Here is a 27,169-nt window from a genome sequence, read left to right on the forward strand (position 1 = left end):
GTACTGATCATCGGTGGTGGAAACTGATGAGTATTTTGTCTAATATTTCATTCGATTAACTCATTTATTCACGAGTAGCACAACTTCATGTTAACTCACTGTTTTTGATTCATGATTACGAATGAATGTAGCCCACGTTTACTCGTGAAGCTGTTTTTAACATGCTGTTCATCAGCGTTTGCATCACGAGTATACTCGCTAGAAATACTCATTTTTTTGATATCCATCGCATTCACGAGTTTGTTTATTTGATCAGGTAGAACAGAATTGTTTGAAAACGAAGAAATGATTAATTGAAATTCTAGTAACATTGGCTACGTTTAACTAATACTAAATACCGGTTTTTATATGGTGACCTCTAACCAGGAATATAAAGAAAATCCAATTGTTCTGATATTTTCTCATACTCGCGAGCTACGATTCTACTGCTCGCACAGCTCGTGAATCGAATATGTTGTAATCTCACATATGATCTTATAATTCAAATATCTAGTATTGAATTTTCCAGAAATGGGTAAGTATGGTTGATCATTCGAATAGAAAAACGCTCTGTCCTTCCATGAACAATCACGAACGTTTTAAAGCATTAACAATGAAATTGTTGGTATTATTTCTGTCATAATTTGAATAATGCCGGAGCGTATTGTTTTTTTAATACTATTTTTGTTTACATCTGTGTCTAGATAAAATCATTTTCAAAGCTTTTTGGTGTATAATTTGGAAAATGTTTTAGTTCATTATTTTTACAAATTATACAATTATGTTCTAACTAAGAAATGAAGAAATGTGATTACACACGGAAGAACTTCAACGCTTAAGACACCATATCAAAATCCAGAAATGTTTTATTTTTGCCAGAATTCTTTGTTAGAACAAAAAGATGCACCAACTCAAATATTCTAAGATATATATTTTCCGTAAACGCAGATGATCTTCTAAAATTCTATGAATAAAACGGCAGTTCAGTTTTGTATTTTCCGCGATCATCGTGTTATCTAAATGAATCATAATCCAATTTTGATCGTTTTATGAATAGGTTGATTTCACAATGATTTCATTCTGATTAGAAACATATCTTTGTAAAAGACTTAAATGATTTGGAATAATGTTTATTACATGGGATTTGGTCGGGCGTACCAAAAGCACTGCCTGTATTCAAGTGTATACAGGTACGACTGTATTCCAAGGGCTGTCACCTTCATTTCTCTATGAAGTCATTCGATCCATCTATTAACGACAGTTGCACGACTACTTCTCCAAATGCATTTTTCCTGTTCATTCATCTTCGACAGTTTCGGTTATTCAGCTATTATGCTTTAATAGATTTAGAATGCAATAATTATATTATCAAAAAGTTAATGCTATCGTGAACACGTTGAGCCCCGAATTGTTCTTTTTGTATGCTTTCCATTCAGCCCGCATCAAGAGCAAGAGGATTTGCACAATATTAGTGTCGGTCCCAGCTCCCACAGATATTTATTGTATAAAAAGAAAATAGTCAGAAATTTGACTAGAAAGTATTCACATATCGTAAAACATCCGAAAACAAACCATTTTTAAAAATATATCTTTATTTTGTAACTGTCAGTCCCAGTATTCGACGTTTCTCTAACGAAAACCTCAACGTCAGTCACTAGGAACCGACACGGGGCTTAACGTGTTAATGATTTTTCCTCTCGTTTGTGGTATCTTTGTATAAATTATGTCGTACCGATGAATGTGGTGGTGTTCCAATAGTAGAGAAGTGCGGGGCAAAGGTGCGCACCTAACTGTTGTCGTCCAATAACTCTTGAAATGAAAGCAAATAAAATTTAGTTTGCTGACCAAATTATAACTATATATATTACCTTCGAAACGTAGTACAATAACTTCTCGAGTTGCAAAAATAGCTGTTTTAATATAAAATGACAAATGCGTACCTTTGCCCCATAGTTACCAGCGGGAGGAGCATCATTACTAGAGTGTGTAGGCACCAGGGTGGTGTTGTATGATGTTTTATGGGTGGAGATAGGTGGGTGTTATGGTCGAACATACCACGTGGAAATTTTTGGGAGGTTGGAGACTGACAATATAAGATATCTGAAAATGTCCAACATTTGAAACAGAATTCATTTTTATTATCAAACTTACACACAATTGATATATTGATATAAATCATTTTGAACACTCAAGTTCCCACAGAAATAATTTTTATGTACGTAATCTATACGCGCGGTATATATTGTCTTTTTTGACATATAGATCTGATGTAGACTAAGACGCATCAATCCTGATACTGACTGTTTAAATTCGTTGCTCACTCACTCACTCACTCAAGAACGAGAGTTAAATCGTGAGGAACGGGCACCAAATCATTTTTATTTTTAAGGATCAAGTTTATAAATACAAAATTATCTTCACTTGATTTATTTGAAACTCATTGTTGAAAAAACAAATTTAAGTTCATTGTGAAAACATAAACATATACGAAACTTAACCGTTATTGAATTGAATACATGGTGGAAATACAAACAATTTTCATTTGAAATTAATTTTGAATTATTTTGAATTATTAAGCAATTGTTTATTTTTCTTCCTCATCTTGGATTTCGGTTTTGCGGATTCCGACGCTTTGCATTGGAGCGCTGTTGCTTAGTTGCGCTTTTTTGGGTGTTCGAAGAGACAGACGACGGTTCCTCATGAAGCTAGAAGCCCAATCATTTCCTGCCAGTTTTGCAACTTGGTTGAATTCGTGCTGAAGGTAGTGGCTTCCGAAAAATCAACCGACAGGTGCCTCATATCTTTGAGAGTCATACCATAGAAAGCCTTGTCCAGTGCTCTGCAATGGTTCGCCAGATCCTTAGACTGCTCACTCGTAAATACTGGTCTGAATCGCCCTAGGTGCTCGCTAGCACATCCCAGCAAAAGTAGAAATGTCAATAAAAGAAGATTCAAATCATGAATCACTTACTGATATGAGCCTCGTCCTCAGAGCTGATTCAGAAATACCGAGGTCTATCGCAATCTGACGCTTCAAGACTCCCTCCCGAAGCCTCTGTCTGCCCGACAGCATTTCTGGAGTGCATTTCTTCAAATCAGTTTTCTTCTTGTGGATCTCGTTAAAAATTTGTTTGAAAACATTTTATAAATTTTTTGAGAGCAAAATGCTGGAGCGAACTTTTGCTCCACAGCCACTGCGCACCTTTGCCCCACAAGCAATTTTTGAACTAATCGAATTTTAAAGAAAAGCTCTTGATTTTTTTCACAAAAACGAATATGCACTATCATCTACCATAGAATGAAGGTTTCCTTGACGGTGTAGTTTCGAACTTTTCAGTTATTTTAGGTAAGTAAATCGTCATCCCCAAAATTGAAAAAATTGGATCAAAACATCGCAAAACTTTTTTTGCCTCATAACTTTTTGCCACTTTCATGAAATGTATCATGTTTATATGTGTGAGCTGCAGGTGTTATAATGTATCAATCGAATGCATTGTTTTCGAATTTCTATGCTCGTTTGCTTCAAAAAGGCCAATGTGCACTTTTGCCCCGCACTACTCTACAGCTTTCTTGTCGCTCAGTCGGTATGACATTGAATGCATGCGTTTACGATTATTGTCTGCTCGTGACAGTCGCGACAGCTCCTAGCGACATTTTCACATAATAATTAGAAAAATTTGACGAAGCACCAAACTGAATAGATGTCACTTCGAAAAAAGACCATCAACTAGAAAAAGGACCAAAATCCGGGCCCGTAGGCTGTACTACTAGGTGCTGAGAGAATTCAAAGGATGTGTCTGAATGAAGCATATATAAAAGCCTACTACAGACGAATCCTGGAATAAAATTTTATAAAAGTTCTTCTAGAAGCATGGTACCTGTAAAATTTCAATTAGTGGTTGTAGATAAGTTTCCGAAACAAATATGATTGGGCAATGAATCTGTAGTTGCGGCAACAGGGGTTTTTGTGCCTGTTAAGACTACAAATTCGGAATTGTACAAAACGGAATGTCTCAACAAAGCGATTTTATCTAGATAGCTGTAATTACGGCGAGGACGTTCTGCGACGATACGTCGCAGATGGAGGGAATAGTTATCGGAAACTTCTTCCAAAGAAACATTGTAGGAATCGGGTCTTGACGGAAAGTGGTGTGCACTGATTCCGGTTGCCGGTGACATTGACGAAAAAGTTAGGCCTTTTCTTCGAAATAAAATTTGATAATTTGTTCTATGTTCTTTCCTGTAAATACATGTTATCACGTATTTTGCAATCAATAGAAGTTTTACGATTCATTCAGTCATAAAAGAAATAGACGGTCGCATTTCTTAACGCTCTAAGCTTCAATTTTGAAGAACGTTCGACATATCGATCGTACGTGCTTGGGAATTACGATACGCGGTCATTATTATTTTTTATACGTAGATTGGTAATCTAATCCCAAGTGTCAAAGATTATGGTCTAGACATACCATCAGTATATTATGATCTGCTAAAATCTCTTCAAATTCAAACTTTGCGTAAAAAGGTTAATACTAAGGAAGATAACGCAAAGTGATTTTGTTTCACGGTATTGCTCCGTTACATACTGTGAAACTGGTTGTTTCCATACGACTACTACCTATTTGCATCGATGGGACCCTTCTTTATTAATTCGTTCATTTTTACAGGCTTAGTCACATAAGTTCTAAGGAGCCGAATTCTCAACTATATTTTTATAACTATATATAAGCAATTTCCTAATTCTATGCTTAGTAAGGTAGAAAACCGATTATTAGCGGTTGACTCGAGTTTAGAAGGGTGGCTTTTTTCATGACAAGGATGGGATAGAAGGAGATTATAAAAATGTTGATGATCACACTCAATTCTTAGATCTATTTGTATATCTATAGTGTATTTACCTTTCAACTTATTTATAGCAAGGGGATCAATTACTCGCAAAGGAACAAAAGGAGGGTATAAGGATATAGGGACAATCACACACGAAGATCGATAGCTTTAAGGAAAACATATATTTGTGACATGTAATCAAGGTCTAACCGAGCCAATACATCTCTCACCGACACATTGGATTGTCTTCCTCGGGTCCGAAGGGAGTTTGAACCAGGCTAACCTTAGGGATGATCGAGTGAAGCCACCGGCCCAATTCATCTTCCTTCCACTTGTGTTGCCAGTTAGCGATGGTATTTTTGCGGACTAAAGAATAAAATTCATTGAAGGCGATTTGACACTGATAAATATCGCCTTCAATATTATTATATATAATATTACCTTTGCCAATGAGTCAGCCCTCTCATTACCCGGAATTAAGCAATGTGAAGGGACCCAGACAAAGGTAATGACATAACAGCATCTGGATAAAGCACTTAAAATTTCTCGTATTCTCTCAAGGAAGTACGGCGAGTGCTTTTTCGGCCTCACTGAACGGATAGCTTCGACAGAGCTAAGACTATCCGTTACAATGTAATAGTTTTCAACAGGTCGTGAGGCGACGCTGTCCAGCGCCCAGTATATCGCTGCCAATTCAGCAATGTATACTGAGCAAGGATACTGAAGACTGTGTGAGGTGTTAAAAAATACTACTTTGAACACTTTAAATCCTGTAGACTCATGCATAGAGTACCCATCAGTAAAGTACATCACAATAGACCACCACTTTGCATCGAAGGTAATTGGAACGATCCTCGATCGAAGATAATCTGATATTCCATGGATATCCTGCTTCATGGACAGATCAAAATGCACAGAGGAATTGATATAGTCAGGAAAACAAACACGGTTGGGTATATACGAAGAAGGATCAACCTGCATGAAGATGAATTCATGAATCCAGAGCGAAAATTTAGCTCGATCAGTTGCTCAAAATTTCCGATCACCAATGGGTTCATAACCTTACACCGGATGAGGAACCAAAGAGATAACAAAAAGTAGCGACCTTTTAGTGGGAGTACGCCTGCCAAAACTTCGAGACTCATGGTATGCGTTGAGGGCATACATCTCAACGCAATACGGAGACAAAGATACTGGATTCGCTCGAGTTTAATGAGGTGTGTTTTGGCAGCTGATTGAAAACAGAAACTGGCATACTCCATCACTGAGAGAATAGTTGTTCGATACAACATTATAAGATCATCTGGATGGGCTCCCAACCAGGTGCCGGTAATTGTACGAAGAAAGTATATTCTTTGTTGGCATTTTTTACTCAGATACCTAATATGGGCCCCCCAAGTACATTTGGAGTCGATCCAGACCCCGAGATACTTGAATGACATAGCATGAGTGATCGGTTTACCCAAAAGTTGAAGCTTTGGTTTCGCCGGTCTATGCTTCCTAGAAAAGACGACCATCTCTGTTTTCTCCATGGAGAACTCAATTCCTAGACCAGTGGCCCGGATTGAAAAATTGTTCAAAGTATCTTGTAAGGGTCCTTGCAGGTACGATTCGTTTGATCCTACGACAGATACCACTCCATCATCTGCAAGTTGTCTTAGGCTGCAATTTTGTGTAAGGCAATTGTCGTTGTCGCTTACATAAAAGTTGTACAAAAAGGGGCTTAAACATGAGCCCTGAGGGAGGCCCATGTAAGAGAACCGACTTACCGCCGAATCTCCGTGAGAAAATTTCAAATGTTTCTCACGAAGCATGTTATGTAACATATTATTCAATGGAGGCGGCAGACCCCGAGAGTGTAATTTGTTTGACAAAACCTCTATTGAAACATAATCAAAGGCCCCCTTTATGTCCAAGAATACTGAAGCCATTTGTTTTTTTTTCGGCATAAGCCATTTGAATTTCTGAAGAAAGCAACGCAAGACAATCATTCGTCCCCCTGCCCCTGCGGAACCCATATTGTGTATCTGAGAGTAGGCCATTCGTTTCAACCCATCGATCAAGGCGAAACAAGATCATTTTCTCCAACAATTTCCGTATACAAGACAGCCATGCTATTGGGTGGTACGAATTGAACCGATTGAATAAATTCAACATTGTTACATGATAGGAGAGCAAGAGAGAACTCTACTATCGCAAACTCGGAATCAAGATAGTACCTATCTTGTGAAATACCTCGAACAATTTTTTGTACGAGAACGGAATCGGGACAAACCTTCCGTGCAAAATTCAAAACCCATCGATGTGAATATTCTTCGCTTTCATTCGTTGAAGAACGATTTCTCATGTTTCGAGCCACTTTCCATAATTTTTTCATTGACGTTTCTCGTGACAAACCTCCCACGAAATTACGCCAATGAGCATGTTTTTTTTCCCTTTGATCAAGTTATTAAATAGATTTTCAAGGGCTAAATACGTTTGAAATTTTTTAATGGTTCCACGTTTCCGAAAAACTTTAAATGAATTCGATTTATCCGGATAAAACTTGGAACATTGGCTATCCCACCATGGATTGGAAGGCCTTCGACGAATAGTGGAACCTGGGTTGGGGTTCGTTTGAGCGCGAACCTCGATGTGATAGATCAAACGAGAAAGGAAGTCATACTCCTCCAAATGGAAGTAAACCATCTCTGGAAGTGATGGCTAGAGCAATCGCGTCCGTATATTTTTTCCAGTCAATGTGACTCCCCAGTGTCATATTGGTCATATTGTAATATTGAAGCTGTTACAAAGGTCATATATCAACAATGAACGATTGTCGTCGTACTGTTCCCCCCAGGCAGTTCCGTGAGAGTTGAAGTCTCCCAAGATCAATCGTGGCTCAGGGAGGAGTGAGCACATGGTAACAAGTCGCTTGCGGCTAACCGCAGCTCTCGTAGGCCAATACAAGCTGACAATACAGAGGTCTTTGCCTCTGATGTTTGCATGACAAGCCACAGCTTCGATCCCTCCAATAGGTGGAAGGTCAATTCGAAAAAATGAGTTGCACTTATTGATCCCCTATAGCACCCTTCCGTATCTGTCATCACGGTCCAAGCGTATAATATTAAAATCGTGGAAAGAGGGATCTGCTCGCGAAGAAAGCCAAGTTTCGGACAGAGCAAAAACATCACAATTGAACTTATGAATTGAAAATTTGAATGTATTCAATTAAGGGATAAGATTACGACAATTCCACTGTAATAAAACACTCTTGCTGAGAAGTACTCCATTTAATTCGAAAATGTAGGATAATGGCTTGAAATTACGGTGGCGTCCAAAGTGTCAAAGTAATGAGTAAAATGTATAGTTAGCGAAGTGCAAAACTTTCAATAATATGAAGTATTTAATTCTTGTGTAATAAACGTGTGTTTTCTATATAAAAACTTCGGTTATATCTAAATTCCTGGTATGCAAAGAATCTTGATACAAGAAATCGGGTATACTATTGTTTCCAAATTCGTTGTTCGTAGAGAATATGTTTATTCGGGAAATTTGATTTATTATGAAAACTACTTTGAATAGTCTATCAAGTATAGCCATGAGCTCTGCAAGTGTTTCGCGGTCCTATAAGTATTTGTTCAGTCTCCTAGTAACGTTGAAGCTCGGTCTGTACGAGAAATGTGTGGGAAGAAGTACGGTCTGCCCAAACTGCTTTCACTACAACGGTACTCATGAACAACTGGTGTTGAAGATAGACCTATAGTAAGGCGTCCGAGGCTTGAAAACTGCAATCATTTAAGAATTCTATCGAGAAAACATTAAATTGAAGGAATTACAGATAAATTATTGGAAAAAGAGGTTTTTGTACATTTGAGATGTGAGGGAGGAAGCGGATACACGCAAAATGGAAGAGAGAAGAATATGCCTTGTTGAATGTGGTTTAAACATAAATCCAAATAAGTCTAAACAGACCTGATACAAATGATCATTTGTTACGTGTGATGTACGAGGGTCGTTCAAAAAGTAAGTTTCAGTGCCTCAGCGTCATCTCGCATGAAAAGCTGGAACAAAATTTTTACCATGTGTTTTCACAACTTTTCCAAGCAGTTTGCAAGAAACCTTCGTCGGATCGAAAAAAAAATCGCTTAAAAATCGTCCAAATATGAGTTACGTTCTATCATTCGTTTTCTGACCCCGAAAAACAATAGTGGTGCTGAAATTCATCGAGAATTGTGTTCAGTGTATGGTGTAGGGTGTATGAGTCTTCAAATGGTGAACCGAAATGGCGGAAAGAGTTCCAACAAGGCCGAGGAGAGGTGACTGTGCTCTAGCATCCTCCTTACTCCCCAGACCTCGCCCTTAGCGACTATCACTTATTCCCGGTGATGAAACAGGCGTTTGGCGGTCAACGATTCGATAACACTGAAGAAATTCGTGACGCAGTTACATCGTACTTCAAAAAGTTGAACGCTACGCACTTCGCGCTCGGAATAGAAAAACTCGTGCCACGCTATGAAATATGTCTCGAACGTTACAACGATTATGTAGAAAAATAGAAAATAAAACGTAGATTATGAAAATCACCTTGTTTTTTGTCCTGTCTTTATTTTTCCGCGATTTCTGAGGCACTGAAACTTATTTTTTGAACGACCTTCGTAGTAAAGAAGATTTAGGAAGTTTGCGTTACATAATATTTGAATAACCCCTAGTTGAAAAATCAACAAATTTGACTTGTCTGACATACTGAGGAACGAAATAAAAATGTTTCTTATTTTTTGAATTTATCATCATTCATTCATACAGATATCACCGGTAAATAACGTCCGGCACCAGTTCTTCATTAAAACCTGCAGCAAAGTGTAAAAAAAATCGATTCTCATTGTTGTCAACTTACATGATCAAAAAACATGGGGTAAGTTGAAATGTTTGGAGTACTTTACAGAAAGAGAGTTTTTGGTTTAGTTTTCAAAATCACTATACATTATTATCACTATTCGATTACCTGACGTGCAATTCTGAAGATATTTTAAATGAAAATTTGTGTTTTCGGATCGATTAAATCAGCGCGCGGAAATGTTTATTTTGATTTCACGAACGACGATAAGTAAACAAAGAAGCGGATTGCGTTTAGTCATTCCTATATCATATCACTGTCATAAGTTGGTTTAGAAGGAACTGTCTATTGAAAAAATGTATTATGCCAATCCATCATTCCTAATGAAAATTATCCGTTTCAATTTACACCGTGTTTCAACTTGACCCGTTGTTCCTTAATTATATAATAATCATAAACTCATTTTACTGTGGAATATGTTTATGGTGATTACATGAAAATTGATGACAGTTTACGAGAATTTTCTTTATTCTAGGTTGAGAATATAATTAACATCCTTTAGATGCCAATCAGTGATTTACATACAGTATGCAAGAAGATGCACCCGTGGCCGAGTGGTTAGTGTCTCACATTATCATGCCGGGTGTTCGGGTTCGATTTTCGTTCTGGCCGGGGGATTTTTCGTCAGAGAAATTTCCTTCGACTTGCACTTTGGTCACGCGTATTCTAGAGCTTGCCCCTCGGAATACATTCAAGGCGTGTTATTTGGCTTATGAAATCTCAACTAAGTATTAATAAATGACGCTAGTTAATACATACGTTGAGACGGCAAAAGTTCCACAAGGAACGTTAACGCCATTCAAGAAGATGCAAGAAGATATTTCCATTCGAAACGTGTAATTTATCTGTTATCTAGGATACCATTCGTCCTGATTTAGCAAGATTTCCTGATTTCGAGATCCTCTTGGAGCGTGCTGATTTTATTTTTCATATCCTAGCATTTGCTCTGATTTTCATAAAAAATCAATTTTGTTGACGAATCATATTTTTTTTGTGTATTCTGTCTTTGAGTACAAACTTTTATATTGGTGATTAAGATTTTGCGTTTTGCGAAACTTGGTAATTATGATGGAAACTCATATGATCAATTGAAATAACGACTGATTTTTTAAAAGAGCGTAATCCAAATCATTGATATTTTAAAAAAAAATTGTAACTCAAAATCCACATATCTGATTGAAATATGATGTTCGACAAAGTTGTTATAAAATAAATGAACCATTTAGGAAAAATCACATTTTAAATGTACTGTTAAAATATCTTTCTAAAAAAATATCTCAAAATACCCACCCCATTTTTTTTGTAAAGCCATTCCATTTTTTATTGGGAAGTCATTCCAATTCAACAAATTTTGACATACAGTGGTGCCGTGGTAAACTAAAATGGAGATATAAATTTTTGAAAATTTGTAAAAATTTCAATACTTTGTGAAAAAACTTAATAACATTTAAAATGTTATTTTTCCTAAATGGTTCATTTATTTTCTAACAACTTTGTTAAACATCATATTTTAATCGGTCTCTGGATTTAGAATTACGTTTTTGTGTCAAAAAATTCAATGTTTTTGATAACGCTGATTTTCGGCTGATTTGGGGTGAAATTCCTCTATAGTGTAATACATACATCGCGATTTGTTATTTGTTTTTCACTAGTCGTGAATCACTAATCATAAAATTCGTAAAAAAAAAGAAATATGAAAAAGAATTCGTGACCTGATTAATTTTCGGGATTTCAAAGAAGTTTTCTCGGTTACCTTCTTATAATCCGATGATAATTCATCGGTCCGATTGGTTTTGGAGAAGTTCTCTTGATTACTTTGGTTTCCCACAGTTAACTCTCCGCTGTTGCGATTAGTTTTCGATAAAAAGTACGTGCATCAAATAATAAAGTATGTAGTGGCTCCGATTTATGTTATAGGTTTTACTTAGCAGATTACCTAAAGATAATTCCTGTCGCGTGTTATGACACATAATATATTTAGAGTTTTGTTTCGTCGAGTGGACATTGATTCGCACTTGCATAATCACATCACTCACCACAGTGAATCCTGATTTTTACTTCTCCCCACTAACAACTATTCCTTCCTTGATGATCGCTAGGGAATCACGCTATAGAGGCGACCCTTCTGGTCTTCGGCCGGCGAGTATCATACTAACATTCCTTCTTTCCCCCAGGTGACTGTAATTTAAAGTTCGAATCACCGAAATTTTCACAATGAGAATCAAATCCAGCCGCTCAGAAGATTAAGGCTGCAGAATGAGCTCTTGCGTTTAATACCGTGACGCACTTTCAACAGCAATCCCAGAATTGTACTTCGGAATTATTGCGCATGATGTTTGATGCCTCGGAAACTAAGAAAAAATCTCCTGTGTCATTGTCGTCGTAGTAGAACGTTTTTCCAACATATTCCTCGGACGAGCCATGCGGTGAAAACATGGGTCCTCCCAGAAATATGTTAAATAAATATGTTTGAGCAGTTGGGTCTCTTAAATCACATACAACGTCTTTTTCCTTATCTATATCTTAAAGAGTGCATAGCTGTGACAGGTGTCCTGGCCAGATGGTATCTTTATCTTGAATCATAAGCCAATATTTTCTACGTTGATGAAAATATCACATATCAGAACCATAACATAGTTTCTACCCACAAATGCGACGAAAACAGTTTCCGTAATCCTTACTGACACATCTAAACCTTTTCATTATTCTTGAATTTTTTGAAGATTTTCGTAAACAAATATTTTGTTTTGTTTTGAGGAAAATGCGAGAAATTTGAGGAATTTGTACAATATATGAAAAGGAACATATTTGATCATGCTATTGGTCATTTAGATTTTTTTTATCTTTGATATGTATTTCACACTTTATCACACTACTAGTTATTGTCCAAATTTTCCAAACTCCTTGAATCATTCTCATCCTTTTCTCGAATGCATTATTATGTGCATGAAATATTTTCTAATACTAACAAGTTCCGACACAGCATGTTCCGACGCGCAATTGAAAAGATAGCATGTCCCAAGTGATCGGAATCGGAGTCATCGGGATTGAACTTCTTTTCCACGAGAAACATTTCTAAACGGTCCCTATTCACCGTACCAAAAAAAATTATGACGTAGAATTACATATTTCGGGAACACATTGGGGAAAGAAATTGAAAAATGAAAATCGATCGCATCGTGAAAAATGTCCGATTTCAAACGCTTATTGCTCAGTCATTTCATGATAAATTGATGAGATTTGTGCGTCAATCGATTTCGGCACTTCATAACAATTTTTCTAATTGTACAGTTATTATTCAGTCATTTTCTGATAGATTTACGAGAGTTTTGCATCAATCATTTTGAGCCGTCCATAACATTTTATTACAGTGAAAATAATAAAATTATATATTTTATGAAACTACAGACTTCAAAACCAAGGTGATTGGATAAATCGGTATTGCAAATACATGAAAGTAGGGGAAGCTTTTGCTCCCACCGGAATGTGTTCCCTAAAAGAGTTTTAAAACCAAGGTGCCTAGGGGGAAATCGGCATTTCAAATATATGCAAGTCGGGGCCATTTTTATATTGCAAGAAAGGTGAGTGATACGATTAATTCTAGCAAATAAAATTGAAATTTGGAACTTCAATGGTTGCTTCTTGAAATTTCATATCAATGACCGATGATGCATTGTAAAACGTTTAGCACAAGTGTAAGTATAAAAAATCGTGAAATTTTGTACGATTGTTTTTGTGCGGTGCTTATTTCTCGCACAAAAATATGTTTACCTGTATTTTGATTAAACAAAATGTAGCAGAAGTTCACTGATTATTTATCGTAGCTCATTGGTCCTATCCCATAAAATGAGTCGAACATTTTTCGATCGTCTCTTGAATTTTGGTATTGCGGAAGCTTGAACTTGTTTTTGGCATTTATTTTTGAAAGTTTATACCATATTGAATATGCGCCCTTCACCTAGCCCTAGGACGATCAATTAAACTGTTCATTGGTGGTAACAGTGGTTGAAGAGCACTGAACTGTGGAAACAGCAAAGTACGCTTAGTTTTCATTTAGAACGCAAGTCTAATTAATTTTAAAAAATTTTAACGTAGGTTATCATAAGACATACAAATAATAACGGTTCAAAAAAAAAAAATAAAAATGGTTTCAATACCTATCTGTAAGAAAAGTAAAGAGCGTAATTTTTTTTCTCACCGAGAGAATTGCTCTTTGGGCCCTAGAAACCCTTAGAAACAGGTTGCCCGATTCTTTTCGCTTAGGTGCTGTCAGTTCGATCAAAGATGGCGTTGAAACAACAAGCACTCCGCGAGCGCGTTGTACGGTTTTTCGAAACGCGTGAAGGTCAAGAAAAAAAGCACTGTTTACCAGATCCTGGCAACCCGGAACATCGAGCGGAAGACCGGTAGTGGCCGTCCGGCGAAGATCATGATGAAAAAGAAGAAAGAATTTTTGAAAAGATGTTCGACAACAAGGACGGTACGAGTTCCTACATCCTACAACCCTCAGGCAGGAAGGCATCGTCTGTCGGAAGAAGACTAGGTCCCTATAGTACACAGATGAGCAGATAGCGACCGTGAAATCTCAGTGTCGGTGGATGACTAAAAATTATCACGGGACGTCGTTTTCGACGAGGGTTATTTTCCGCTATCAAAGTCCCACATTCCCGGCAATGACGGGTACTATAACAGCGACAAGGCGTTCACACTCCCCAGGGTGAAGTACAAATACAACGATAAGTTTGAGAAGAAAGTTATGCTGTATATTGCAATCTCCGACAAAGAGATTTCAAAGCCCTGGTTTAAAAAGCGTAGTGGACTTACCATCAACCAGAAGGTGTACCAGGAGAAGTGCCTGGAGAAGATTCTGTTCCGTTCTTAGACAAGCATCATTCTGATGGGAAGTACGTCTTCTCATTACGCCAAGCAGACGTTGGCGTATCTCGAGGAAAAACAGATACCGTACGTACCCAAGGAACGGAACTCGAACAACTTGCCCCTGTGCCGTCCGATCGAGGGTTTTTTCGGCTCCCACAGTGCCCTGGTGTACAATGTACTGACCACGAGGCAACTGTCAAGCAACTGACCACGAGGATCCGGAACTGCATCCGAAAGATGGATGTCAGTGTCGTCCAGCGCTGTTGTGAGACAACTGAGTTTTCAACATTCACTGAGTTTTTTTGAAGAAATATTTTGAAATATTTTTTTGTTTTTACTATATCACTGAAGAAATTCTCATTTTTATTGAACACCCCTTAATGCTACGGCATATATATTATGCAAATGTTGTACCAGTATAGTTGGGTAGCACATATTCTGTTATCTTTAAGTTCATTTAGTGTTAAAAATCAAGTTGTCAAAACATGTGCTAAAAATTAGTTCTGGGTGTAGTTAAAAATGACACAAGTAATACTCTTTCCAGATAGAGAAGTTCCTTCACAATACATTTTCATTGTGTCTATTTTCGTTCTTATGAATGTAGGGGAAATGGGGGGGGGGGGGGGAATTCGGACCCCATAAGCAAATCGCCTAATATTTTCAAACCAATACGGTTTAAATAAAAAATGTCACATTGTACACTAAGCTAAACTTGTTTTCTCTCAATCAATAATTTTTAATCATTGTATCAACCTTCAAATTACCAAATATGTCATAAAATAAAAGAGGTGATTTTTGGACATTAAAATTTGATGCGGGGTGATTTGGCCCAGTGTTTGTTTCATCGAAAAAAAGTAATTCACGATAATATTACAATCAGTAACAGTGTTCTGGGATCGATACCAGGTGTCTTGGCAAGATTCCACACCAGAAAAATGCATTCAGGCCATTTTGAATTCTGCATGGATCTTTTCACTGTTGTTCGATTTTCAAACACTTTCGATGCTTGGCCAAAGAAAATTCGTCCTTGATGGCCTGCGTTGCTCTTTTAAGCTCTTCCTTCTTCCAACGTTGTCTGCCCATCTTTTCTTTTGTAATTCAGTGCCACCTGGAATCAATTAGACCAAAGAATAGCCTCAAACCTGTAGGACCAATTCACCCCAAAGAAACTTGTCCATGTCATCCCACACAACACGCAAAAATTAAAATGCATTTAATTTCATTTATTGTTTTCAAACTTACAGTTTCGCTGCTTCAAATTGTTCCTCTTTTGTAGGCGAACAGAACTTTACTGCACAATATACGAAAAGTTTGTTTAATCAGCGGGAAAAACCTTAAAACCACGATCGGAAAACTCACATTTTTTGACAATCAAGGTGTTTGCTGTGGCATTAGCGATCTTCGTTGGTTGCTTCTGTATATACTGTGGCTTAATAACAGTAGAATCCGTTTATTATGACTTGACTTATATTGACCTATCGCCAATCATTACTTAATTACACAAAGAAGCTTGGTTTTCATATATTTTATTTTCGTGAAAAAGTCGAATATAATGACTTCTTTACATGCGTAGGAACATATTATAACGGCAATTATGACATATCGTTGTACCTTCCACTTTATTGCCTGGGTGCTATCCAATCTTACAATGCGTACAACCTTCAAATGCGTTTTTTCAAGCTGGCGTACACCATATCACATGTTCCATATAACAGATTTACTTTAAATTCATATAAACACAATCTTCATACCTCTCTTTATCGCATAAACAAAAAAAAATATTTTTTTACTTTCAAAAAAAAAGTGCTAAAACGCAAGTTTTATTTCCAAACGGTCAACATTTTGTCAAACAAAATTTTTGTCTTGTCTGAGACTCATACCATAGCGGCATCTTAGAAGACTTTAACTACTGCGACCATTAGTTTTATCTATTGTAGTCATTAACGATTCAAAATCTGTTCGTTTTTCTGTTATTGATAACCAGAATGGAATACATTTTTTTTGAATCCCCTCACTTTATCAGCTTATCAATTTTTAATATTATTTTTCGTTTAGTTCTTGTTGTGGTGTTAAAAGATAAAGAAACAAACAATGAACTGAAGGAGAGTGAAAATATTCTTTGTTTTATTTGTTCAGAGATAGAAAAAAGAATCCCAAATTCTAGAGGCAAATGAACTGAGAAGTTTGAAGCTTCTTAAAGCCAAAAAAAGATGAAGAAGAATTCGAAATTCGTGTATTCTACACTAGAATATCCCTCTTGAACAAATAAAAAATCTGATGCAAATGAAGACTATGGCTACATGGATTTGTTCACAGGAGCGATGGGTGCCGCATAATTAGTACAGGGTCTTCCAGATTAAACGCTCACGCAACAAATTTTAATAACTTCTACAAAAGTGAACCGGTTTTTATTTTAAAAAACGGGAATGAAGCTTATTTCAGGACATTTTCGATGTGACCATCCCTTTTTTCGATAACGCGTTTCAAACGGTGAACTAAATTCTTCATGCACAACTCTAACATTACGACTTCGATGCTGTTGAAAATCCGAATTATTTCTTCTTTAAGTTCCTTCATATTTTGTGGCTTATTAACATAGCAACAGTCCTTCACGTACACCCAGAGGAAGTAATCGACGACGAGAAATGTTGAAATTCTTACCATAAGAGAGAATGAGTTGACTTCAAGTCAAAGATATTAATTCACAAATCTTCTAAATCTATCGAAAATGGATGAACAATAAGTGATAGCATCTAGATTTTTTTTCATTTTGTACCCACAATATTTTGAAGTCAAATGGTAAAAGATTTATGACTCTAGAACACTAATTATTGGTTCAAAAGGTAAGTACATTTATGAGATGAAATGAGACATACAAAGCGGCCAGGATAATAGCAAACGGTTCTGATCTGCCTAGAGTACCTGTTTTTGGTTTGAAAGGTTGTAATATTAAGTCAAACGAAAAGTTTTCTCTTAATCCAATGTCCGAATTCGAATTTTTCCCATTTTCCTTCAAAGTTGGTTGATTGAAATAAGTGTAATATTTTTATGGGACCCCTCTCCCTCTTCCAGAGGAGGAAGGAGTGTCTAACAATCATAGAACCTCCAGGTTGTGTTGCAACTGATCACTTACTTATGTAATATCTGCAGTTTAACTTCAACCAATTCGATAAATTCATAAACTCATGCTTGAAAACCCTTGAAAAAACAGAAAGTGGGTTATATCTATGGTATAACCGCAATGGTGACGTAGGACTATCTTGATTCAGTGATCCTTTGTTTGAAGTTGAATCTGAATCCATTCTGAATGAATGAATAAATGAATATTTTGGGGACTTCTAAAACGAGAGCGTTACGTTGGAGGAACAAGGTTTTATGCATCCAATATTGGATACGAAAATATCCTACTGATGGGGAAGAATAATCTTCAGAAGCTATCCTGTTAATTGCGATTGATTGAAAAATCACAAAACCAAATGTATTTGGTCACAGTGGTACATGGATAGAAAACATTCAAATAAACTCTTTCACATGAATGTAATTTTAGATTATTTTCAGTAACGATTAGATATTTGCACATTTTCCTCGATACTGGAAGTCCACAAGTGGTTAATGCTAACTCGAAAACCATCTGTTAATAGCACTTGATTGAAACATATTTGGTCAGTGCTACATGGATAGAAAACATTCAAATAAACTCTTTCACATGAATGTATTTTTAAATTCCCAGAGGAACTGGCAGATTATTTTCCGGATCTTTCTCGATGCTGAATGGCATCCAAACGGAAAGAATTCCGCGCGTGTATGTGTGTGTGTAGCGGCTGCTTCGATGGTCACCTTCTCTTCTCCTGAAGGATCGGCTTCTCTGTGCTCCCTCACAGTTTCAAACAAAACTGCTTGCGTTTCAGGGCAGATCTCGATCCTTCGCCGTCCAGCATCCTCAGCAACGATGTTGTCTTGTCGATGTCCTCACGAAAAATGAATGCGTCTCGCCACCAGAATATCGCTTAAGTATGCTTTTTGTGTGTGATTGAATCGAGAGAAGGCGTGGTTTACGATGGCAATTTGGAAGGCAAACTAGAGGGGAATGAACTCTCTGAGCTCGGAAATTTCAGCGACTGAGCAATAATCGATTGCGGGCGCATACAATATTGAATACGGAAATATCCTACTGATGGGGAAGAATAATCTTCAGAAGCTATCCTGTTTATTGGGATTGATTGAAAAATCACAAAACCAAATGTATTTGGTCACAGTGTTACATGGATAGAAAACATTCAAATAAACTCTTTCACATGAATGTATTTTTAAATTCTCAGAGGCAGATTATTTTCCGGATCTTTCTCGATGCTGAATGGCATCCAAACGGAAAGAATTCCGCGCGTGTATGTGTGTGTGTGTAGCGGCTGCTTCGAGATCTTCCCGGTGAACCGTTTGTGGCATCACTCTCCTCCTGATGGATTCATGTCTGGCCTAAGGTGCACAAACAGGCTCTTGTTGACACCGTTCATCCGCGCTTTCATGATAAACGAAGACCTTCACCACAACAGCGACAACATGCTCCAATCGCTGTTTAATTAGAACTGAGTGGATTTCCGAGCGGCGCTCGCTTATATACCGATTGGTGATTTCAATAGCATGTTTTGAAAGCAATTTTAAGACTATTGAAACAAGTTTTTGGTTCAAAATGTAACAAGTATAGAACGCGTAGACATTTTATCTTTCGAATGAAGTGTTTATCATACCATTTCGTTCAGTTGTTTAGGAGTTATTAGCGCTCAAAATCTCGGTCTCCGGCGTAACGCTTTCGTTTTCGAAACTTTGATTTTACACCCCGGTATAGAAATGAAAGACGTAGTCCTACGTCAAAACTATCAAAGGTGGAATTCTGTGGTGTCTGGAAACGGTTATGTGTCACAAATCACTCACTACTGGAAAAGATATGGTTGTATTACCTCATTAAGGACCGCACGTTTTGGGTCAAACTTGAAGTTTCATTTGTTCGGATTCCACGAATGAGATCCGTTCCTTCGATGTGGATGAGACGAAGGCGAGCCATCGGTAGGCCTTGTTAGATTCTTGGCAAACCAAGGAATTAACCTTCAAGTGTAGAAAACACGGGTTATTTCGTGATCCTTCCGTCACAGAAGAAACGCGAAACACGAGAAAACTCGTGAGCGGTCCGCAATGTGTTAAGAAGAGTGTTTCATGGTAGCCCGAAAGCTGAGAAGGTCTAACTAGGGCGTGATAAAATGAGTTGTATAATAATGTTTGGAATTGACCCGTATTCTAAATCTGAGCTCGATGAAATTTTGCATAGAACAAGCTATACATTGTCGTGGGTTTCGTCGAGTCTTTGAACAAGACTACAAAGAGGCTTCAGATGAATCAGAATATCAGATTTTGAGATGAAGAAGAGAAGGAGTTGATATATTGTTACCTGGCGTCAATGTTGTTGGGACGTATCGAAGTATCGTATCTCAAGTATCGAAGATAAACTTGCAATTTTTAAAGAAGGCCTGGGAATTATAGATTTGAACAAACTTCTTCTGGTTTGGATGGACAGCACCAACGTTACCGAAGAGAGTGTCTTCGTCTATTTCTAACGCTTTCTCTGTTTAACTTTGTTTAACATGCAAATGCACATGCGCAACGCAAACGCAAAGGCAGCTTATATTACTATCAAGTGTGTTCCAGCGGTAGTATTCGAAGCCCGATGAGACAGTCTGGCGCAAACTATCGATGATAAGCATGGGAGTGAATTTTTTTGACACCACTGAAAATTCGGCATGTATAGGTCCTGAGAAAAAGAAAGTGTTTTTTTTTTGCAAATGGCATTAAGATGTTTTTTTGCAAATAATATTAAAAGTAAAAACCTTCATCATTTGAGTATCATTCAATAAAATTTTATTAAATTCAAAACGAGGACCTCCAACGACCCTCCTTTGGCTCACTGCAAAACGTTATGGTACAAGAAGCAATGCATCGAATTATCTTCAAACTGACCAACATAAACCGTTATTTCTCTTTACAGCACGGATGAGGATGCTCGTCAGGCTATGATGCTGAATGGAGGTAAAATCAAGGAGGTTCAGATTTCGTTACTTCTATCATCGCGAGCTCAAATGCAAAAGGTCATCGAGGAAGCTCGCCGAACAACGATGTCCTTCATGCAACTAACCGCTCAGAGTTCCACGGGCTCTCCACAGCCAACGATTGCTCCGAAAGTGTCCGCTCCAACAACTATTGCCCAACAGCCACAACCCCCGGTGATCAGTTTGTCCGGGTTTCTAGCACAAAATTTGAATCAGCAGAAAACACAGATCATGCAAACGCAGTCCATCTACTCGGAGATCCCGGGATTGGGGTTTTTGACTGGTGGGAGCGGAATGTTTCAACCGAATGCTCCGGCCGCTGGTCTGTTCTCCGCCCTGAACGCACAATCTCTGACTACCGGCGCCAGCAATACAGCCTTCACGCAGTTGTCTGAACAGCTGAAGAAAGTAACCGAAGCGGAGAGCCTTGTTCCTGCGAATAACTCACCGATTTCAATGACCGGGAGCAGTACGGCACCGAAAAAAGATTCGAGCGATTCGAGGAGTGCTCGTCGGAGTAGATCGGTTTCCCGCGATAGAGAGCGTCGTCGTTCGTCGAGGGATCGCTGCTCGCGTTCAAGGAGCCGTGATCGAGGTAGACGTCGCAGCGGAAGGGACCGTAGCCGAAGCCGTAGTCGAAGTTATGACAGACGGAGCAGAAGTCGCAGTCGTGATCGTCGCGACAACAGAAGACGCAGGTCTCGATCGCGGGACAGACGTGATACTCGTTCCAGAGATCGTAGCCGGGAGAGGGAATCCAAAGGGGTGGATAAATCTGGTAGACCACGAGTTTCTCGATTCAGTGATCGAGGAGCCGATGCAAAACCGGAAGTAGCTGTGGAAGCTGCTGTACCAAACTTTGTCAGCCCTTGGGATTCGTCTATTCAGCAAAACTTGATGAAGATGGCAAACAAAAACATTGCAGGTAACATTCAGCCGCTATCACATGACGGGAAACCAACTGGGCTTACTGTTGGGAACGGCCCAACAACTGTACAAGATAATTCAAAGCAACTTTCAGTTTCGTACAAAGCGAATGTTTTGCCAGCTGTTAACTATGGGTCATTCCAAGCTTCCAAACCAATTAGTAACGTACATTTGACCAAATTGCAAGAGCTACACGCCCGTAGAGATACAAGGGTATTTCAAAGTATGGTTGCTGACCAGCAAACTCCCATGGACAGTCAAACATATATATCGCAGGCCAATGTAACGGCAAATGCCGCTCCTGTCAGGTCATTACCGACCAACAAATACAATCCAACTGCTGATAACCATAATGAATTTACTCGGAATGTACAAGACTCAACCGATCGACAGGACAGCGATGAAGTTGAAGGACAGTCGGTGAAAATTTCTAATTTGGAAACCATAACTGGTTATGGGGAGATCAGACGATTTTTTGTTGGTCAATCGATTTCAAGCAATGGAATCAAGATGATCAACGATCAAAGCGGCAGACGAACGGGAGTGGCTTATGTGAGGTTTTTACGAAAGGATGGGAAGCGCTATGCACTTTCTCGGAACGGAATGACTTTGCGTAAGTCCGTTGTACATGTGGAACCGATCTCCGACAAAGAGTTTGAGGATGCTGTCGATTCGTACCGGCCAAGTTATGAGGATTCTAAGCCCGCCTGGAGTGACCCCGAAAGTGAGGTTAGTAAAAAGGCTGGTGGGGAGGTTATTGAGATCGGTGATGATTCCAACGAGCAGGACAACAAGCCTGGGACGCTTCTGGTTTGGAATCTGCCAAACTTGACGACTGAACTGGATTTGATGAAAATCTTTTCCGACTTCACTGTGGTTGAAGTTTTGGTGGTGAAAAATTATAAGAATCCGAAGCAGTGCGATGGGTATGTTAAGTTCCATCGGTCGAATGATGCGCGCAGGGCTTGCGACAGCACTCACAAGCATTACATAAGAAACAAGCGAGTTTTCGTGAGGCCATGCACTGCCATTGAGTATGACGCGGCGAAGAATGAGTACGAAGCTCCAGAGGATAGCAAAAGTGATGAGGAACAACCTGCTGATGAGGTCGCCGTTGTGTTGGAAGACTCTGTGCATGAAATTGGTGAAGACTCAAGGGAATTGAAGAAAATGGAGGATGATAAGATGGATTTGACCGAAGAAGATGATGAAATACACGAGAATTTCGTTTCTGATCATCAAAAGGACGAAGACAATTTGCTGATCCAACCGCCCACCTTCGACTTAACGATCCCACCTGAAAACAGAGACGTAGAACCTGTAGAGCTTCCGCCAAACGTGCCTCCAAAGATACCACAAGCAAATAGTGATCCGAGAAATGCCTTCAGTCAGAATTTATACCAGGAACCACCACAGACTTTAACCCCACCAGGTAACATTGGTTTTGGAGGCAATTTCAGCAGGGATCCCCGCCGCAGATCAGATCTCTCGAATCAATTACGCTCCGATGGTAGTCAATGTGGCTTCATGAGCGACAACAGCCATGATAGTTATGAAAATAATCGAACTAACTATACTCAATCTAATGAAACCAACAGAAACAGATATAACGCACCATATCAGCAATCGCAAGAGAATAACAACAGCCGAATCTACGCCATGTCTCAACCTCAATCTCAGTTCAATCGGTTCGGTTCCCACCCATCACCCCATGGGGGTAGTCAAACCGGTCAGCGTTCCGGGAATGCTGGGAACGATAGCGACAGTGAAGACAAAACCACTTTCATCACAATCAACAATTTGGAGTACAGTTTGAAGGAGTCCGATATTCATGAGTTCTTCGATCGGGAGGGATTCGCTCCGAAAAACATACGCCTCGTATGTACGCCATATGGTCGCGCAACGGGTGAGTGTTTGGTGGAGTTCGAAACAGTCCACGAAGCCAGCGATACACTGATTAAGAACGGTACCATGATTGGGAATAGGAAGGCATTTTTTAAACATCTGAACCCAAATCAGGTTGCGGATGTGATGCAGCGGCTCAACCTACCTGGCGTTCAACAGAACTATCAGAGAGGGGGAAATTTCAACAATAATGGTAACGGTTCCTTTGGCAGGAACAGAAACATGGGCCGGGGAAATTTTGGTAGTCATAACAGTTTTGGTAATAACAATTCCGCTAACAACAATTTCGGTAACAACAATTTCGGAAAGAATGGTTTAGACAACAATTCGTTTGGTGGATCTCGCAGAATGGACAGTATCCAAAGATTTTCGAATAATAACAGTAATTCTGGGGAGAACAATGGTCAGACCAACGAAAATCATAACATTAGCAATGAAAATGAAAATCAATACAACAGAAGCGATGATGACAGCCATCATCATCATGATGAAGTTAAGGATTCGACGAATGCACCGAATTTCACCACAAACCATCACAACGAACAGAGGGATGAGGAGTCACAACAGTCACTCGGTCATAACGCATCGTTTGGTCGAGAAGCTCCTCCGGTGGAGGCGGAAGCTTTCGTCAATAGAAACAGGCAGCGAATGCCTGGTTACGATAGCAATAGTGGACCACCACCACCACCTATGATGATGGGTGGTGGTGGCGGCGGGGGGAACATTATAGCCCTAGCGAATTTACCGTTCCGAGCGCAGAACGAAGAGATAGTGGAATACTTCCAAGAATACAACATTACCATGAACGATGTCAAGCGAAGATATTTGCCAGATGGTCGTACAACCGGTGAGGCGATGGTTCGCTTCCAGTCAGCAGGAGACGCCCAAAGTGCGTTGGAATCCCACCAACAACGACGGCTAGGGGGAAGACAAATCCGGATGAGGATTACAGATAATTAGATGCTTTGAGCAATTGATGTATCCGCCAAAATATATTACCCATAACTAATTGAGTGCAGAGTGCAAGTGACTGAACGAAATGAATGAAAGCTGTAAATACATCTCATTGAAATATAGTCATAACTACAGATATACCAACTATGTAGCACATTTCTTCGAAACGAAAGTCCATAGAACTTGCCGTCCGATTTCTTATTTCACTTGTGAGAACATTAGGGTAATTTATACTTTATTTTCATCTTAATATCGCGTTGGCCTTTTTATAATATGAAGAGATTATTCCCATAGATTATTCATTTATAATTTTGATAAGTATTCAGTAGTAAATTATTCCTGATGTAACATAAATAAACCATTAATGAAATAAAGGATAGTATTTTTTTTTGTTTTATTTGTTCAAAACGTCCAAAATTCATGCTTCTACACTAGAATAATATTTTGACTAATGTTTCTTTATACAGCCATCCTATTTCAATGCGATATAATGGTTCTCAGATTTTCGTGAAAAGTTATCACAAAAAAAGACCCGTATTTTTTTATTTTCCATTAGGCTGGTCCGAAAAATCAATTTTATTTTCGCTCCGCTTGGCCTGTACGACCATACACAAAAGTCTATGGGATTAGGATTCGGGGAGCTGGGAGGGCACAAAGTCTTGTCGAGAAAATCGGTCAAATTCTCTCGACACCACGCTTGGACGATATTCGCCATGTGAGCCGGTGCGCCACACAGTGGTCCCTGAGAAAATGTAGGCGGCCGAAACCCAAAAAATGAAGTTGAATAAAAACAAAAAAATCCTACAGTCCCTTATTCTAGGATGTTCAAGGCATCTAGGATCACGTGTTTCACCCCATTCCGCGCGCGCATATCATATCTCTGGCAACGCGATAAGATACCAGTTTCGCATGCTCGCCGGTGCCACTGTTTCGCGTGTGTTTTTCTAACATGTGTTTTGGTGAAGTTTTTGAACCAATTTTTTTGCTCATTATGTTTCTTGAAGCATTTTTAACGGAGAATTTGCATTTGTCGACAGTTTCCAAATGCGGTTGGTTGTAGTATGTGTTAACTCCACACAAAGTAAGTACTATTTTGGAAGTTCATTCTGCTTCGGATGGACTTATAAAACTTGCCCCGCATTTCACCGCAAAACTTTCCATGCCTTTCCATGCTTTCCAAGCCATTCCATGCCAAACCGATATAGTGGTTCTCAGATTTTTTGGAAAAATACTACCTACTACTTTTTTGAAAAAATACTTCACATGTAGAAAATTCGAAATCTGTTCTCGTTATTATTGAATATATTCGTTTTTTATTGTTTTCATAGTCTCGGGACCAGGTGCGCTATATTTTTTCGTATTTTCTCTGAAAAGCTGAGCATAACATATGTCGAAATCAGAGAGGCGTTTGTTAGAGGCGAATGAACTTCCAAGTTTAAAGCCTCTTAAAAACAAAGAAAGAAAGAAAACAGGCGTTATTCTTTGGTTTTTGAGTTATGATTTTTCAAAGTTAACCGATGGTCCAAAAATCATTTTTCACTTTCTTTTCGAAAATGACTTTTTTCAAAAATGTATTACTTTTGAACTACTGGACCGATTCAGATGATCGATATATCAAATCAAAGCCAATTAGCTAGCCTACCGACACATTTGCCAATTAATTGAATTGATTCTGCTCTAGGGCAACTATCCGTGGAAACAGCTGAAACTTCAAATAAGTTTTATAGAAGGTATCGGGAAAGCTTTCCGTTATAGACATCCCGATACCGATCTAATGAATCGATTATTGATCAACTCTGACCCATACATATCGACATTGAGGAAGAAATAAACGAAGTGAAAACCAGCTGTGAGCGGAGAAGTCCTGAACTCACTGAATATGGAGGAAGAGATTCAAGCTTCTTATGATGCCGGTGAAGAGGATGTTCAGATGGACGATCAAGTTCAGATGGAAGATGAAGAAATTCAGATTGAGGACGAAGATGAAGAAGAAGAATATGAAGGAGAGGCCTATGAAGACGAGGAAGGAGATGAAAACATGGAAGAAGGCGAACTCGATATCTAGCAGTACATAAGAAGGCATTTTTTGAATTTTATTTTGAAAAACTTGTGATGCTTTTTCCAATAAGAATCTCAAATTATGTTGTCAAATAATTATTATTCGTGATGTTTTTTTTGCTAAGTATACCTATATAATCATGTTGTTAAATAACTATTTGTGATGTTTTTTCAACCCCCCCAACCATCACTGACGCGGCGCTCTGGAACCGCGGGATGTTTATGTTGGGCGGGAGGGATGCTGGCCAACGTCGGCGTCCACAGCCGATCGGTAAACAAACAACAAATGACAGCAAGTCGACACCGTGCGCGTCGGTTAGTCTATATATGAGGCTAAAGCTGACACCAATCCCAATACACAGAATGCACATGGTGCGCACCTACACAACGATAAAAAGTTGTATTCGAAACTATTGAACACCCTGTATTAGTAAATACCAAATTAAGAGACACTGCATGTGTACATAAAGCGAATAAAGCGTTAAGTTTTAGAAATAAATAAACATATTTTTAAATTTAAATAAATTAAAATTATGAACGAATATTAAATTTTTTGTTTAGAATAAATATCGTATTTATTAGTTCTCTTTCTCCTTCAGAGTTTTCCGAAAATTTTCAATTGTCATGTTTGGTTGGAATATTTTTGGTTGATATGTGTGTAATATTTTTA

General features: G+C 38.5%; 2 protein-coding genes across 2 annotated transcripts in view; one reads left to right on the top strand and one right to left on the bottom strand.

The window, feature by feature from the left end:
* Nucleotides 1–14,057, bottom strand: part of LOC129765298 (NADH dehydrogenase [ubiquinone] 1 alpha subcomplex subunit 11) — a 245,029-nt gene extending 230,972 nt beyond the window's left edge. The window contains exon 1 of the mRNA XM_055765454.1: nucleotides 14,052–14,057. The gene's annotated coding sequence lies outside the window, so the exon portion shown is untranslated. The remainder of the gene's footprint in view (nucleotides 1–14,051) is intronic.
* Nucleotides 1–24,579, top strand: part of LOC129765282 (uncharacterized) — a 51,100-nt gene extending 26,521 nt beyond the window's left edge. Inside the window, exon 4 of the mRNA XM_055765432.1 lies at nucleotides 20,595–24,579. Coding sequence (XP_055621407.1) covers nucleotides 20,595–24,447 — 3,853 coding nt within the window. The 3' untranslated portion in view covers nucleotides 24,448–24,579. The remainder of the gene's footprint in view (nucleotides 1–20,594) is intronic.
* Nucleotides 24,580–27,169: the final 2,590 nt, after the last annotated feature.

The sequence above is a fragment of the Toxorhynchites rutilus genome, chromosome 2, assembly GCF_029784135.1.
Source record: "Toxorhynchites rutilus septentrionalis strain SRP chromosome 2, ASM2978413v1, whole genome shotgun sequence".
In the NCBI taxonomy this organism is placed as follows: Eukaryota; Metazoa; Arthropoda; class Insecta; order Diptera; family Culicidae; genus Toxorhynchites; species Toxorhynchites rutilus.